General features: G+C 39.9%; 1 protein-coding gene across 1 annotated transcript; it reads right to left on the bottom strand.

Moving 5' to 3' along the window:
* Window positions 1-613: 613 nt before the first annotated feature.
* plcxd3 (phosphatidylinositol-specific phospholipase C, X domain containing 3) lies at window positions 614-17,579 on the bottom strand. The gene is made up of 6 exons (XM_082553446.1): window positions 17,289-17,579; window positions 7,184-7,440; window positions 6,753-6,926; window positions 5,071-5,246; window positions 4,504-4,605; window positions 614-3,515 (listed from the first exon to the last, which is right to left on the bottom strand). Exons 1-6 carry the CDS (start codon window positions 17,389-17,391, stop codon window positions 3,359-3,361), a joined length of 969 nt encoding a protein of 322 aa, XP_082409572.1. The 5' UTR covers window positions 17,392-17,579; the 3' UTR covers window positions 614-3,358.
* Between the last annotated feature and the right edge of the window lie 260 nt (window positions 17,580-17,839).

Genomic DNA, 17,839 nt, shown 5'->3' with positions numbered 1-17,839 from the left:
AAAGAGTAAAGTTTTCTGTTTTTGGCTTTACATTACTGAACTTCTTAACACTGTCCTGGCAGAATACATTCTCTACAGAAAATACCACACAGACCATGAGGTGTGTGGATATTTGACTAGTGTGTGTGTGTGTGTGTGTGTGTGTGTGTGTGTGTGTGTGTGTGTGTGTGTGTTTTCCATGCATAAAACCTTGCAACAAAAGATGTCTTTTTGAATCTCATTTCTTTGTACTTTTCCATCTTGATTTAAACCCGAGAAGCGAAAGAATGACATGCACCAAATATAAATAAGAAATTAATGTATTGCCCTAACATTGATACAGCAGAAATTGAGGGATTCATAAACATGAGCGATAAGAAGATGCTAAAGAGTTGCACATATATCTCAACTGAATATTTCTTGTATTATTTTCCTAGTGATAAAACATCATTGCCAAATCAGGACCCCTGACTCTAAATTATGATTTTTTTATTATTTTTTTTTTTTTAAATACAATAAGTCTCTGAGTGGCTGTGAAGCAGTCACCTAGTATTATGAAATACATGATATAGTGATGGAGCTCAGGGTGACTCATTCATTCATTCATATATATATATATATATATATATATATATATATATATATATATATATATATATATATTAGGGGTGCAACAATACTCGTATCGATATTGAACCGTTCGATACGGTGCTTTCGGTTCGGTACGCATATGTATCGAACAATACAAAATTTGTAATTTATTTTATCAACTTTCCTTCTGATGATGCTGTCTGTGTTGAGCACTCAGTGGATCTGCGCTCGACAGTGCAGCCTAGGTGGAGTAGTCGAACGCAGATTCACTGAGCGCAGGGCAAGCTAGCGAGACAGAAGTTAAGCTCTCCTTGCAACATGGCAAATTGAGCCTCCCCCACCCTCATTCAGATCTGGCGTTTGGAACTATTTTGGTTTTCATGTGACGTATGACCCTGAAGGTAAGCGCGTCATGGACTAAAGTAAAACAGTATGTTGGATGTGCCACAATGCTCAATTACATGGGTGGGAGCTAGTGTGTTAGCGCAGTTAGCTCGTTAACGTGTTGGCCGTCCAGCCCCACGCACGGGGCGATCCGCGGTAGCTCGTTAACGGAGATTTGCCGTGTTGTGGCGTTAACGTCATTTCAACGAGATTAACGCTGACAGCACTAGTGGGAACACAACGAATATGACTGCACATTTACTCCGACATCATCCTAGTGCAAAGACAAGTGGAAGCAGACAAAAACAACAAGCACGCATGCTACAAACTTTACCCAAGTCATTTAGACAGCCGTTAGCACATGATTCTCCTTATGGGGACCTGATATGTTTAATATGCTGCTGAGAGTATAGCCCAGAAGAAGCGTATAGTATAGCTTTTATTTTGGAAAGAGCCATTTCTCTGTAATAAACTCTCTTTTCCAAAGATGAGTAATTCCTCAATCAGATACAGGGCTCGCAAAATCGACGACGTCCCGACCAAATAAGACAGGTCAGGGTGAAGAAGTGACAGCCAAAGAAAAGCTTACCACAAAACGGAAAAGTTATGACAAATCAGACTATAAGGCAAAAATAAAGTGCAGCTTTATGGTTTCATGGACAAAATAATTTCTGTGGCTGCAATATTACGAGCTAAATAATAACCAGGGCTGCACATAAGTGGTCCGCAGGTGCGCATTCGCTGTCAAAATAAAAAACGTGCACAAGATAAGAAGTTGCAACGCGTGTTTGCGTACATAAGATTTTCAGGAGGAGGACAGACATTTGTTTAGAACTCTTAAAGATGTCGAAGAAGCTCCTTTAAGCAATTACTGTGATGTTCCTCCACCTCCAAAGAAATGTCAGGAGTCCGAACCACAAAAGAAGCGGAAAAGTATTTGCAGGAGGTGAGCTGGCTTCAAACAAATGATGGACGCACAGAGATGTGGTGCGGAATGTGCCGTGAAAATTTAATCAATGACAAATTAAAAAGGCATGAACATTTTTTTTTGTATCGAAAAAATATCGAACCGTGACACCAAAGTATCGAACTGAACCGTGAATTTTGTGTATCGTTGCACCCCTAATATATATATATATATATATATATATATATATATATATATGCAGACATATATCTGCAGATACATGCAGACTGGGGGCAAGCAATGAGCAAAGGAAATGCAGACGGTGGCACCCAGATATACTGTATTTTTATACTTGGCTATCACGACTCAACACCCACGACAGAATGCAAAAAAAAAAAAGTCACACTGAATGCCTTCTCATTAGAAATGTCTTGCTTCATCAACTTCATTTCCAACAGTGAGAACTGATGCTTGTCTTGCAATATGAATCAAACAGATAATGTGAAAATTACTGTTTTAGTGCTCATGCACAAGAGACCGCTGTGTATCCATCTTACATGATTAGAACACTTGTCGGCCAGCCAAGCTGCACTCTCACTCTCTCTTGCAATATGGTTTTGAATTACTGCATGAATCATTTTAATCTATCGATAAATAGTTTTAGAGTACACAGGTGTCTAATAAACGCCATTGCTGCAAGCTGGCTTCAGTGGAGACTTACTGGGTGAAAATCCCACGAGGGAATACAGTTTCAAAAAGAAATGGGAATGATTCGTTTTTGTCTATGTATTGAATAAACACATTGGAACAACACTTTTTAATCACACTCTGCATTCAAGCTGCTGGAGGCGTTTTCAAAAACACCCGCAGTGATCTGACCAAAGATGCATATTGTTAAAAACAAAAGAGAGAGAATTCACTTGGACAGATTTGCCAAACAAGACATACAACTGCTAGCTACTTACACCGGCCTAAAGTTTGAGATACACAGACTTATTATAAACAGCCTCTGAAAAAACTGTCACTGTCACTAGAATACCACGATTGATGTACCAATACATTTAGCAGACGGTTGATATGCTCTGAGGAACCTACCCGTGATGAAGTGGTAAGCCTGAAAACAGTGCATTTGATCAGTGGACAAAGCAGGGATTTTTACAGCACAGGGAGTAAAGAAAATAAACATTTTACCTGAAAAAACAAACAAAATAATCAAAAATCTTTTGGATCCCCTAAAACTGGACACAAGCAAAACAAAACCTCACTCTCAAAGTGCTCCAACCGAACATCAGCGTTATGTCTACCAGTCTCAACTTGAAATTCCTCAATCTCCTTTTTCCATTTGACCGCTCATCTCACTATAGCCCTAAATAAAGTGAAAGGAGCCGTTTAGCTCCCCCTCCTGAAATAAATGCCAAAGAGAAAAGAGTGAGAGCACAGACGCAACCACTAGTATCAGTGGTGGTGACTGCACTCCTTGACGCCTGCTGCGGGTTCTCAGGTCGCATCGTCGTCTTCGTCATCCAGGTGATAATTGAGGGTGATGACGGCGCTGATGAATTCTCCAAGCTCCACGAAATCAGCTGTGATGATGTTAATGCCGCTCTCCCCGGGTCTTTGAGATCTGATCCACTGCATCATACCTGGTAAAGCCCTGGGAGAAATGAAAAGAAAAAGCATGTTAGTGGAAAGAGTGCAAGGGGAAAAAAATGATGTCAAAAAAAGGAAGAGAGGAAGGGATGATTCACAGTTGGTTAAACACAGAGAGGGGCGTGCTGAGATAAAAGATCCCTGTGATGCTGCATGTGATGTCTGCGAGCCAGACACCAGCTGCGTGAAGGACACTCTGAACATGCCGGACATGTTCACGTGAGCTGAGCAACAAAGAAGAGCAGCTTTCTGCATAAAAATTAAAAATAAAATCTACGCGTTGTCTCCTCGTTGTTTGCTTTCTTGTTATGCTGAGTCCAACGCTGGCAGTCTATGTGCAAAACGCTTGGATGGGATTCTGAAGGATGCCTACATCAAAGTAACTAAATGCCTGGTGAGAGAGGCTGATAGTGGAATTATCAAATGAATAATTCATGCCAGGAAAATTGATGCTTTTGCTGTTGATGCTTTTAACAAACTGGGGACATTAAGAGGGAATGAAACACAGACAAAGCTAAGGGTAAATTAATATAATTTAAAAAAAAGTTGTGTACCATAACTGAAAAGAGGAGACATAACGTGAGGAAAAATTGCCTCTGGTTTATGGCAGTTGTTCCAGACAAAAAAAAGATGAAAGAAAAACAATAACTCGAATTAGGCCAGTGTCAAATGCCTGGGGATACCTGTAGAAACCACCATGCCTTTGGTTGTAGTTACAAAATGCCACAATGACTCACATTTGACTCCTAAAGTGTGTATCTGTCAGGGTACACACGCTTGTGATTTTTTTGTTGCGAGCTGTTATGGCTAAATCGCTTCTGTGGGCTCTGGTGCCTGAGGTGTTTCCATAACTCTGGTCACAAAACTGAGCATCTGTGTATGTGTGGAAGAAGACTGTGTGCCACCACTGGTGGTAACAATGCATTTTTTGCTAGGCCTAGCATAATAGCGATCATGAGCACAAAAACATGCACATAAATGAGCATGCACACCTTTCTGTAATTGTCTCTCTCAGTCCACTAGCCACACCCTTCATCACAGTGCTGGCTTTTGGTGTCAGAACCACCTGGGAGACAAAGAATGTCCCCTTCCTCCTGCAAGAGAAACGTTGAGGGTTTACATGTTATCTTTGCTGTAACTTTCTTCCTTTTTAATAGTCACCATAATATATTTGCTTTACAGAAGTGCTACTTCTTATATAATTCACTGCTTTACCTTTGAATTAATTACTTTGCATTAACTGCAATTAATCTTTTTAAAGCCTGCTTACTTGTAGCAGCATGCTGATGAAATCAGTAAGTTAAGCAAAGGAGCCAAAAGCAAGTCAAATTATTTGTACAGACCTCTAAGCACTGCAATATATCTACATCATGATAAAAAAGATCCATTGTGTTTAATCCTTATGGCTCATTTGCAAAGTTACAAAACATAAAACCAAGTTAATGAAACATGGATCATTAATTAAAGTGATTAAAAAAATTTATGTGGGGAACACAACAGATTTTATCTGATTTCTTCCTCTGTGTAGCAGACACTGGATTCATGAATATGAAATGTACCTGCGGTCAGTGATAGATGCCTGCAGAAACTGAATCAGCTTCTCCGGGTCAGTGGTGTTGGCCCAGGGAGAAGGCATCATCTGGCCTGGCCACAGGAAGGGCACCTCCAGGGCCATGGGATGGTGGTAGAAGACAAGCACCTGGTACTCCTTCTCCCATAGATACTGAAGACTCACCTGAGTGAGGGAGGGAGGTGTTCATAGTAGCAAGAGGTTATAAACTGAGGAACATAAAACAACCTGAACAGGTAGCTGATTTATTGACAGCTTAGTTCTGAATTAATTCTGAATGAATGAATTTCTCTCAGAGTGATGCATCTTCAATATTTAGTACTGACTTATCACAGAAGGTGTCAGATGTGTTATTTTTGAAGTCAGTGGCTCAATAAAACACCAACAGAGAGCTGTAAGTGAACCAAACTACATATAAAATCTATTTTAAGTGAATTGCATTGACTCTAACGTGATGATACATTTCTGAAAGCATTTTTGCAGACGTAAAAACAGTGAGACTGTCTCCCACAAGTTGCATTCTTACAAATACATGCTTATGTGTATAGCTGGACATCAGCAGCACATTTTGTTGGCTACATCCGATGAAAGAAATGCTGGATAGCAATATTAATTAATCGTAAGCAACCGGTAACAGCAATGAGCTAGATGATCCTCAGGGAGTGTCAATTACAGCAAAAATACACCTTTTCATCAGAATCCCAAGACGCATACACTTCACATCTTCTTTTCCAGCTGATTATTTGAGCTGATTTATTTTTTTGAAAAATGGGCTTGCAGCTGAATATTAGTTCTTAAAATAGACCAAACAAGTGCTGGAAAACAGTGCTGAAGTGGATTAACTTTGAATAGCAAAGCAAATGTGGGCTATAGAGATGACAAGGGAATGGCAGATAAACTTACAGTCTCAGGTCTCCGTCTACAAAATTAAACACTGAGGAGAAGCTCATTGTTTTCTCAGAACCTACTAGTCACTCTTGGCCTTTTTGCCCTCTTTTTCTTTCACTCAGCTGCTGCACCTGACAGGAAGGTGCTCATCTTAGAGTGGTGTCAGCGATTGTGGTAGTTCATGAATTGTAGGGCTAACTGGTACTGCTTATTTTAGGTTATTCAGTTACAGGGGAGGGTGGGAGATGAAGATGGGCCACAATTGGATGGGAAAAAAGACAAAAAAAACCCTGAAAAACCTTCAAAGAGCAAAGTCTCATCTTAGGGAGACTTTTCTACTTGTCTCCTAAGCAAATGGGCATGGCGCGATATGGCAGCCTCGCTTCTGTCAGTCTGCCCCAGGGCAGCTGTGGCTACAACCGTAGCATGCCTCCACCAGTGTGTGAATGCGAGAGTGAATGAATAGTGGCATTGTAAAGCGCTTTGGGTGCCTTGAAAAGCGCTGTATAAATCCAATCCATTATTATTATTATTATTATTATTATTCTGAGTGAAAAAATGAACTATGATTAGAGATGTAATAACCATAATTCTACATCGGTACTGATCAAAACACAAAATCACTGTTGTGCGGTGCTGAGAAAACAATAATTGCTTGAGGTCTTTTGAACTCAGCTAAATAAGATGTTCTTGGTAAGACGAAAGAAGCATCAGAAAAATGTTCAGCTGCTCCTACTTCACGTACCCCTCCTCCTCCCTGTTAAAAGTTAAGTGTATTTATACCTCCTGAGCAAAAACAACAGGGCAGAGCTTCTCTCCAAACACCTCCTTTAGCATGGTCACCAGTTTTTCATGGTGCAGGTTCTGCATGCCATAGAAGTGGTTGAAATCCAGGAAGACCACCTCTCTGGCATGAGCTGACAGAAAACTGCTGATCTGCTCTAGGCCTTCTCTGACCTAAAAAAAACAACAACAAAAAAAACAAAATATGCACATTATTAAAATCTTTAGTGATGATATTAAATGTAGACATACAGACTGTGAACTGTGTACTTCAAATCTCTGAAGGACCTTGTATAATTAGGCTCTCAGTCTACACTCAAATATAAATATGTTGCCACACACACAGAGATGGTTAGATATCACTTAGCAACCACAAGCATTGCTAAACAGTCATCACATCAAAAACCATCAAAACTCTACTCTTTTCTAACCGTGGCACTGAAGAGCCCGTGGGCGAAGTACAGCTCATTTTCAGGGTCACGGGGCTTGGTGGAGATGCGCAGGTCAAAGAACCGGATCCCAGCCTCCAGTTGGCTCGTGAAGTTCATAGTCTGTGTAGCCAACCACTTCCTCATTAGCTTCTTGGCCACCGTGCCAAAAACAGAAACGAAGTTCTGCACCGTCTCTGGCTGCTCGGGGCCCACTGGAGACGCCTCATCGATGTAAAAACTGAAGGAATCGTGGGATCCTGGGGGAAACACAAACATGAGTCTGCATACTGACTACTGCAGGTGTCGTTTCTGGTGGGAGACGACTGAAAGTTGAGGTCATTACTGAGAAATAGCCCAAAACCAAGGTAACAAAACTAACTACACGAAAAACAGCATCCAAGGTTGCAAATCATGAACTCGGACAGCTTGAAGAAGAAAATATATTTCCTTGGGATTCTGACAGGGACATAACTGGATTTAACTTTGAACTATTAGAGTATAAGTAAGATGGATGTGTGTGTGTATGTATGTATGTATGTATGTATGTATGTATGTATGTATGTATATATATATATGTCCCTGTCAGAATCCCAAGGAAATCAGATTCCTGATGGTCATTCTCTAATAAAGTTTTATCGTTTACATATTATCCTTTTCCGATAAAACTGAGTTTTGGTGTAAATTAAAGGCAAAATAAAGAATCAAGAAATATTACAGCCTTTGACTTAACAAATTTACAACCTGGATGACAACTATTTTATCCACTCTGGATATGAAGACTTTAAACTAAGCTTTAAACTAGGATAGACCTCTAACTGTGAAATGCCTGGTTTTGGATTCCTGCTTAAATTCAGACACACTTGCTTAACAAGTGAACCTGCCATTAAATTGCTTCCACACAACTACGCTTCTCACCAATATCTCTGAATGATCAAAATTTAAAGATCTATGTCTTCTGTCAGAGTTTTCCCGACAAGCTCTGGAACCGTATCTGAAAAGATACATGCTGTGAAATTTTCCAAATGTCATCTTTGGAGCCTTGGGGATCACAATCATTTTGGAGTGGCAGCAAAAATCTTAGATACAGACATCTACAAGCCTCAGGAAATAAAACAAGTCACATGAATACAGGCAGTGGAATCTGTGAAAAACCTCTAAAAGCATATTTATTTTGTTATTAACAGTGATACAGTTGATGTTTTCTTAGTTGTATTAAAATTGAAATGGTGAAAAAACTACATTTGTGTAAGCCAGTCTGTACACTGAATGGTGATTCCTTTGTGACATTTAACTATTTCCTTGAGACAAACTCAGGATCAGCTGTAAAATAGACCTGAAGGTTGTGTGTTCTGCTTGAGCAGTTAACATCTCCTGCTCCTCTCATAATCACTGAGACTTCTTCATTATCCCCTTTACATTTCACATCCTCACCTTCTACCACCACCACCCCTCTGACACAGAGCCTGAACTGACCTTCAGCTATCTATATAGCGGTGCTAGGTCTTCACAGTCAGCACAGCGAATGACCATAAGCTGAGTAGACAGCTGAATCCTGGGGCAGGGCAGCAGTCACATCACTACTGGCTAAGCCGCACCACCAGGGTCACAGCGTAGCAGAGCATGACCTTAACCGACTCCAACAGCTGCCTCTGCAGAAAATCTTTGCTTTTTAGGGCTCAAAGTTGCGCAACAACAAATCATAATCATCGCAAAATTATTTTCATTATCCAGTCATTCAGTCAATGTTGAAAACTACGCTACTGCTGATGCCTTTAGGGCGCTTGTTACTGAAATGACCCTTGCAGTGTGGTGAAAAAGTCAAACAATTTAAGTAATTTATTTAAGCCCCCATCTTGACATCTTTTTTTGGCATATTTGTCATGCTTACATGTTTCAGATCATTAAATAATTGTAATATTACACAACAATAACCTGAGTTAATACAATAAGCTGTCTTTAAATAATGATTTCATCTATCACGGGGTAGAAGCAACCCCTACCTACATGGCCCCATGTGAAAAAAGTAATTGCCCCCTAAACGTAATAACTGGCGATGCCACCCTTGGTAGCAAGAAATTTGATCAGCCACTTGTGATAATAGACAATGACTCTTTCACATGACTGTATGGTTGGTTTCTGAACATGAAACCAGGGTCATGCCAAACATATCAGTTAGATTTAAATCCAGATTTTGACTAGGCCAAAGTTGGTTTTTGAGCCTTTGAAAGAAGTGTGTACATTATTGTACTTTATTGAGCCCCGTGGGGAAATTGCTCTCTGCATTTAACCATTGGGCGCCCGGGGAGCAGTGTGTAGGGACGGTACCTTGCTCAGGGGTACCTCAGGGTAGCTGTTAAGGGGAATTGAACCCCCGACCTTCCGATCATGGGGCAACCACTCTACCTACTGAGCTATCCCTGCCCTGAGAGGTGGACTTGCTGGTGTGTTTCAGATCAGTTCAATTCAATGCAATACTTTATGGTCCCGCAAGGAGAAATTAGTTAAGCAGCAAGGGCAACAATACGAATAAACAAAACGATAATAAATTGTCCTGCTCCACAACCAAGCTGGACATTCTCCTTCTGGATTTTTCTGGCAAAGAGCATAAACACTGACCATAACTGAGTCTTTACATGCTGTTCTGGGTTCTTTGTGACCACTGGATGAGTTGTTGATGACCTCTTGGAGTAATTTAGGCTGGCCAGTCTTGGGAAAGTTTACAACTATTACAACTTAATTTTGTCTAATTAACATCTGTTTGATAAATATGAATAACAGAAGAAGAAGACATTTAGGAAAGGGGGCAAATACCTCTTCACAATGTATACAAGTAAAAATAAGTAAGCAAATCTTCACATATGAGATGTTTGAAAAGGTAAGTTTGGCCTTCTTTAATTAAAAAGAAAAAAAATCACTGAAACAATTAATTTACACTTGAAGTGGCTGCTGCCCTTTAACCAATAACCTGAATAATTGTTTCAGTTTTGCAACACACACTTCTAATAGCTACACACCCATCAAGCTGCATAGGCCACTCTCCTTGAGATACGCGTTGTTCTGTTTGGGGAAAGAAGAACAGTTATAAGATATAAATTAAATCTAACAGTCCCCAAGGATCTAGCAACAAACTATATTTTATTAGTTTTTAATGAAAGCCTAGCACCTGAGGGAAACTAATGAGGTTTGTTTTGCATTGCTAACAAATACTTCTATAAATATGTATGACAAAAAGCCCATGGTTGATGCCATGTTGCAGAGAGAAACAATCTCACAGGAAAAGCTGAGACAGTATCAACCCTGGAGGGCCAAATCTTTTGCCAAATGTGCAGAACATCTGTGAGAATTTGCAGAAATGTGAGAACTTCACTCCAATACTATTATGATGCCTGAGCCCTGAATGTGATTAATTATTGTTTATGCTCCACCTTGATGGTCTGCCATTTCTCAAGGGAAAAACATTCATTTGGAAATGTGTGGAAGCATTTCAGTTTTTGAAACATACAATCCACACAATTAGTTTTCATTCTCACAAAAACAAACAACAGCAGCTCAGAACTGAGTCATTTCAAACTTGTCTACAGAGACAAAAAAAACTTCTCCTTTCAAAGTGTAAGATTTTAAACTTCTTATACTTCTCATTTTAGCTTTAGAAGCAAATACAACATAACAGGTTGTGACTGGGGTGGATTGTCTTATATAGTTTATCATTTATGTTCCATAGATTGGTACTGGTGACATTCGGAGCAGTATTAATCACCTGCAGTTTCCAGGTCTTGGGATGTGCACATTTCGTGCCAGTTCCTGATTTTTCCAGTTACCAGGCTTTACACTGATCCTCTGTAAATGTTATCAAGAACTTGACACAGGAATTCAGCCCACTTAAGTTTGCTTAAGAAGTACAGCTGTTTCTTAGCTTTTACCAGAGTGCAAATGTGCGGTGACTGTGATACTTCTATCGAGTGTCATGATGAATGAAAAAAAAGCAGCAGGTAAATCAATAAAAAGACCACTGACCGGATAATCTTTGTCACCAAATGCAGACAGTAAATTACAATAATATACAAATGCGCAAAATCTTCATGCTACTGCCATGAGAATGAACATTCCTCTCTGTATTTAAAATATGCAATTACTGGGAAAGGCATTAATGGGGAATAGAGTCCAGTGTTTGATATGAATTACCTACCGCAAACAATATCCAAACAAACTACTGTCAAGCTGTTTGATCACTTTAACTTTGATAAAATTGAAGATGTGTACACAGAAAAAACTAAAGCACCCTGAAAAAAAACATATCCCAGAATAATACAAGTAGATGTCACTTGTGTAGCACTTTCATTGGAAAGCAAACTTAGGGAACTCTTTTCTCCGACATGTAAATATCAGCCGCACACAAGAAGAAGAGTCTCAAACTGCAAAGAGAGAAGATGAACAAGAGTGCCACAGAGACAACAAAAAAGACTTAAACAAGGTGAAACAGAGTGATGATGATGACAATGTTGATGACAGTGGTGCTGGGTGCTGCTACTGTTACCTTAGAGAATTGACCTTTGTTAACTGAGTCATTCTGACTGAATGAGAGCAGAGCATTCAGAGAGAACCACTGGTGGTTTGTGCCCTTTTTCATTACAAAACATTACCACTCTCCACCCTTTTTAGATCTATTTTAGGATGCTGAGTAGAGGAAAGAGGAGAAGAGAAGAAGAAAAATGAGAAGAGAATGAAAACTGACAGGATGGAGATGAGCTAAATGTTACTACAAGATAGATATAGGCTTCTGACTCTACATAATTTTGTCATTTACACTTCTTTTTTTTTTTACAGTAATTCTGCAAGTGTTACTCTTTGCATCTATTTTTCAAACTCTCCAGTTCCTTTTCTCCTGTCTTAACACTTTATTTTCTCCATCTTGTTTGAGCATTAGTGTGCACACTGTATTTCTGATGAGGCTGAATTATTTGACTTTGAGACTATGTGACTATTAAGATAAGTGTCTCTGCTGGAAATGCAATTAACTGCAAATGGTGGGAAAACGAGCCAGTGGAGAATTCCACACTGAACCATTTCTTTTGGATTCTACAATATTTTTTTTAATTTTCTTTAAGCAACTTATAAAAGTGAAAACTCCACAAATATATGATGTTGGCTAATGAGTGGCTAATTATGAGTATCATGCATCAGCATAATACAATACTGCAAACGAGGGAATTTTTTGCAAAACTACTAACTGTAAAATCCTCATGAGCTCCAAACAAGCAAGATGCACACAATATCTTTGGCAAAACAAAATTTCACTCAGATTAAGGAGGGTCTTGATTCACAGATAAAGAGCCATGGCAGGAAATAGCTCTAAGATGGGCATTCTCTCTCTCTCTCTCTCTCTCTCTAACAAAGACCCCCCTTTTGCTTTTGTATTGCACATTATATCCTGTTTTTCAGTGGCTTTGAGTTGACTGACTCCCCCTCTTCAAACATCCGCACTACCAGTGTTTATCTTGGCATCTAATACCATTCATCCATCTTGCTCTATAGGGGTTTAAGTGGCGTCAAAGTGATCTAATCAGGGGACTAATGGCCTTTTACAGCTAAAAGTCCAGGGCAAGCCTTTTTCTCTATCCAGAGGGAACCACTGAAACTCAAGATGCCTCTTCTTACAGTGGATTGGTTGTTATTTCTCGCAAGACTATCTTAACCTAATACCACTGCCTTCACCCATCCCCCTTGGTAATTCATGCTATTCATTGCTTACCTAAAGCCTTGAGCTGTTACTCAGGAGGTGAAGAATGGCTCCCCTGAGCCTGAAAATGTAGTATAGAGAAGTGTAAATCAGCCTTCTTCCCCGGTATTAAAATAATCAATATTATCTGCATGGAATGGAATGGGACGGCACGGTGTTATAGTGCTTAGTACTTTTGCCTCACAGCAAGGGAGGACACAGGGAGGACAAGATTGCATGTCCTCCCTGTGTTTGAGTGGGTTTTCTCCAGGCTGCCTCCCACAGTCCAAAGACGTTAGGTTAATTGGTGATTTGAAACCGGCCATGGGTGTGAAGTAAATAAAGTACTTAAAAAGTGTGTTGACCAAATTATCACAATAGAATGATGCACCATTTAATCATTGTACTCTGAAATAAGAAATAAACAGTAAAAAAAAACCTAAAAGTTGAGATTGCATCGCTTTCTAAAGTAACTGAGAAAGTCTATGTAAACGGGTTACAGCTGCTAGTTCTAAAGTCTTTGTTTAAGGCAAAAATAATATAAATAATAAATGTATAATGTATATAAATTGCATGCTAGCAGTCTATTTTGCAGTTCTTCTGATTCATAATCGCTGAATATTAATTAATGTAGCTTTAACGATCCAGAACGATATGGTTTCACTCACCAGTTCAATTTATTAAGACAATACATTTGAATATTTTAGGTGCTTAAATAAACCCATAAAAAGCATTTCATAATAAGTGACTAATACTGTGTTGCCACTATAGTGCTGATTCATTTAGTTGTCATGCACACCTGCACGACACAGATATTGTACATGCCAGTGAGCACATAGTTCAAATTATACACCTACCACCACACAAAGTACTGAAAATCCATTTAATTACTATGGTAGTAAAAACGTGACAGATCTTCCCTTCCCCCTCTTAAGCTCGTTTCATGGTGACAGAGAAAGAAATTCACAGTATCTCTGGTGGCACACCTTTCTGCTGACCGTCTTGCTGAGAGGAATGCCAGCCAGTCTGCAGCCCTCACCTGGCAGATTTAACAGTAGCCACAGGAAAAGAGTCAAACACTAATCAGCCTGGGTAAAACAAGAAAGGTAGCTGCTCCCTCTCCCTCACCATCTCTCCCTTCAATGACCCAAATATTTAATATTCTACTACGTCTTTCTTTCCTCTCCTGCACAGCCCTTCAACCTAGTTCCAATTAGTATAGGCACAAGCCATTTGACTTTTATAGATGCGATATGTCGACACAGCCGGAGGCCAAAGTGGCATGTAGGGACAATGCAGAAAGCTGAGTCATGCCTAAGTGCTACCATGTTCTTAGGTCTCAAACAACGTAGTCTGCAGTGGATTAGCAGGATTAAGAAAATGAGAGCATGTATTATTCTCACATAATTAATCAAACAGCCACAACGCAACTGTGCTCAGTCATGAGTCATAGCATAAAACAAACAAACAAACAAACAAATTAGAAATGTGCAGTTATTCCAAATAAACTGGACAAGAGCTGTCCCAGTGTCATCCAGTTAAAAACATCTAAATCTGACTCCCTCAGATAACACCCTTCCTCAGTACTATTGTTATATACTGTAATTCTAGAATGAAAGAAAAAGCTCTGTGCACAGCTCATTTCTTTTTTCTGGACAAATCTTCTCCAGGTTTCACAACCACACTGAGTCAGCTCTCCTTTAAGTGTCAAATGATTCACATGTGTTTTTGAACTCGGTAAATCATGCAATTTCAATTCAGCTGGGCCTGCTAAGTTTGACAAAATTGATCATTCCTCTATTTCAGATTGTCTCGACCATGTTGTTGGCATTCAGGATCAGACTTTGCAGTGTTTTGCCCCTTACCTGGAAGAGCAAAACGTTAAGGAATACTTTCCTTTGCAACCATCTCTCAGGATAAAGAAATGCTGTGTTTTTTTCAACCCTCATTTCTTACTCTGGCTGCTCTGAGAACATACACCTGATATTTTGTCCAAGATTCATAGAATACAACATCGTTTATTAAATATGTTGGAGGCTCCTTATGCATGGGAATACGTTGCACAGCAAAATTCATTGGATGACACTTTACAGTGCAGATGGACAGAACAAAAATTGTGTCTGTGTCCAAAACTTTATGGATCTAGCCGTGCAATCTCATTAAGTGTCTCTAAATGAAAACAGATTTTTATCTGTTAATATCTCTCATATTTAAATACTGTAAATAACCTGTATTTAAGTTCACTTGACAGAGGTAGGTGACATTGCTAAGTTTACCGTCACTGGATCAGTCTCATTGTAATTTTTTGAATTGTCCATCAATCACACAAAGTAACAAGAAATAGCAGGAATTTAAAATGAGTGAACAACCACAGTCAGCATCATATGTACTGTAGCATATAAACTGCTTTCATAACAAGATTTTGCAGGTTGAACCACTCAAATGTAACAGGTAAGCACATGCAATCTGTTACACATCTGTTATACAGCTGTTGTAGCCATCAAACACCTGCTACTTTGAGTATCTTTAATGTGCTATATGCACAAATAATTTGGCAGCATTAGCTCATTAACCAGTTACTTGAAGCACAGCAAATGCTGTTAAAACATTATATATATATTTAAAAAATCCGACAGTAATGAATCTGCCACCTCAGTACCCTAAAATAAACTGTCAATCATTCAGATGGTTATGTGTGCTAACAGCTAGACTGTGAAGTTTTCTGGCAACAGCGGAGTAGCAGCCATCACATTATCCTACACTGTAAAGTACTACTTTTCCCTGGATATTTCAAGCTCTGCGGTAGGTGAATTGCTATTTTGAAAAAGTGAGCACAGAAAAATAAACTAAGAAACAGGCAGCAGCGGTTGTATAATAAGTTTTGTACAGCAGCATTTTCCAGTAATATCCTGGAAATAATATTCTTCCAATTAAGTGGAGCTATGAGACTTGTTTGAGGAAATGAATCGCCCATCCTTTTTGTTTCTTGCCTGTCCCAGTTTTATTCCTGCTTGAACAAAGGCTTAATGCTGCGTTCAATGATGAGACAAAAGAATGTGATATGAGATGCACACTTTTGAAAGAACTCGGACGTACACTCCAATAGGAACACATGGTTGTTGCTATAATGAGCTTGGATAGAAATCCTGTGTGTTCTGGAGTTTCTTGGCAAATATGTGCAGGCAAACACAAGAAAGTGCAAAGATTTGGTGGATGTTTACAGAATCTGTATCCAAATGAAGGATAAACTGAGCTATCCTCAGCTGAGCTGCAGGCCACAGAACCAATGAGAGATATTAATGCCTAATTAAAAGGGACAGAGCATGTTCCCATGCTGTCTTGGCATGGATGAACTGTGATTCCGCACAGCACATGATTCAGCAAAATTACAAGCATAGATTATGCATACTATGTTGTTCCAGTCCTTATTTGTATTCCATTACATCTAATTTGACTGCATGTGTCTTGGCATCCTTAAAAGCTGTGATCATATTTGGTCATATGCCGTGCCCTGGACATCAACCACTAATCCATCTGCATGTGAAATGCAATGTTGCACATGCCAACCAATAAACACCTCAGGTATTGGGAGTTCAGCAAGAAAAAGACAGAGAGCGGAAGAGTGAAAGTGAGACAGAAAGGAGGGGGAAAGGGAATGAAGCACAAAGGATTAGAAATTCACAAGAATGAAGAATCGAATCGCTTTGTGTGGAGGTGTGATAATCGCTAGGCAGTGAATATGGATTTAACTGGCTGCTAATAAGACATTCTATCAGTCAGATCAGTGGTGGGCTATACAACCAGCATTTCCCATTTGAATGGAGTTAAAAAGACCGGCACACTGATTGGATAAAGGTCCGACAGCACATTTTCAATGGGATGCGCTGTGATCATCTGAGTGTGCAGACGGCACCCATCCCACTCCGTCTCCCTGTGGCCACCACCCCAGCATAAAAGCACAAACAGAGCAGCGTGGCTCATCTATTCTGAACCTATAGAGTGGTTCTAGATGACCCTTTTCTTTATTATCATTATTTTCTAAGTGCATACTTACTCGGCCGGAGAACGAACACGACAGCTGGGTATTATGATAACCGTTAGACAGGTGATCGCAACACAAGCAACTGAACTATTATAAATACATAGTACTTCTTTGGTTGCGCAACAGGTCTTACCCTTTGTTCCAACGAGGTGCAACGAAAGTGACGGTTGTATTAAATGCACAATTCAAGTTTAGGAAGCGGTAAAACACAAATCTGAAACTGTCAATTTGTGCATTTCTAATCTACTAGAAAAGCTGTACGCAATGCGCGAGGTTAAAAAGACACGGGCATCCTCCTCATCCGATTACACTTGGACAAGGTCTTAAAAAAAAAAAAAAACACTTACCGGGAATAGCCAGGTTGGTGAGCGGGATAGTGTGCATGCTCTGCGGTAAACTTGCCATCCAGTCTGCGAACCGCAGGTCGCTTCTCCCGTGAGACGAAGCCATGCTTCCACCTTGCACAACGCTCCGTTCTCCCTGACCGGTGCCTGCGCCAACCTGGAGCGCGCGCTCTCTCTTTCTCTCTACACACAGACACACTCGCGCCCTGCCTCACTTTCTCTCAGCATCCCTATCTCACGCACACACACAGACACAACTGCGCGACCGAGAAGTCAGCCCCCCCAGCAGCACACATAGGCGTGTTGCACATTTATGAAAATGTGGTTGGATGGATCTAAATATGGCAACATTCGGTGGTTAGTCGCCCAATAGTAACATAGCCTAAACGCCGCAATGGGTATGTTTCAGTACTAGTCACTTACAAAATAAAAGGCAACATATAATCATCTCATGTTTTTAGCATTAATGCACAGAGCATGAATGCTAGACTACACAAACCCATAAGGTTGCCAGAACACCCCCACATGAGAGCAGCATGTTAAATATTTTGGAA

This window comes from Aulonocara stuartgranti (genome assembly GCF_965226115.1).
Source record: "Aulonocara stuartgranti genome assembly, chromosome: 12".
Classification (NCBI taxonomy): domain Eukaryota; kingdom Metazoa; phylum Chordata; class Actinopteri; order Cichliformes; family Cichlidae; genus Aulonocara; species Aulonocara stuartgranti.
Note: the sequence above shows the minus strand (reverse complement) of the source record. Positions and strands in the feature narration are given on the sequence as shown.

Excerpts from the sequence above, each read along its gene's own strand:
- plcxd3 (XM_082553446.1), bottom strand. The coding sequence starts at position 17,391 with ATGGCTTCGTCTCACGGGAGAAGCGACCTGCGGTTCGCAGACTGGATG. Across the intron at positions 7,441-17,288 it reads CACCAACCTGGCTATTCCCG|GATCCCACGATTCCTTCAGT; the intron begins GTAAGTGTTTTT and ends TGTTTCCCCCAG. Across the intron at positions 6,927-7,183 it reads ACGGGCTCTTCAGTGCCACG|GTCAGAGAAGGCCTAGAGCA; the intron begins GTTAGAAAAGAG and ends TGTTTTTTTTAG.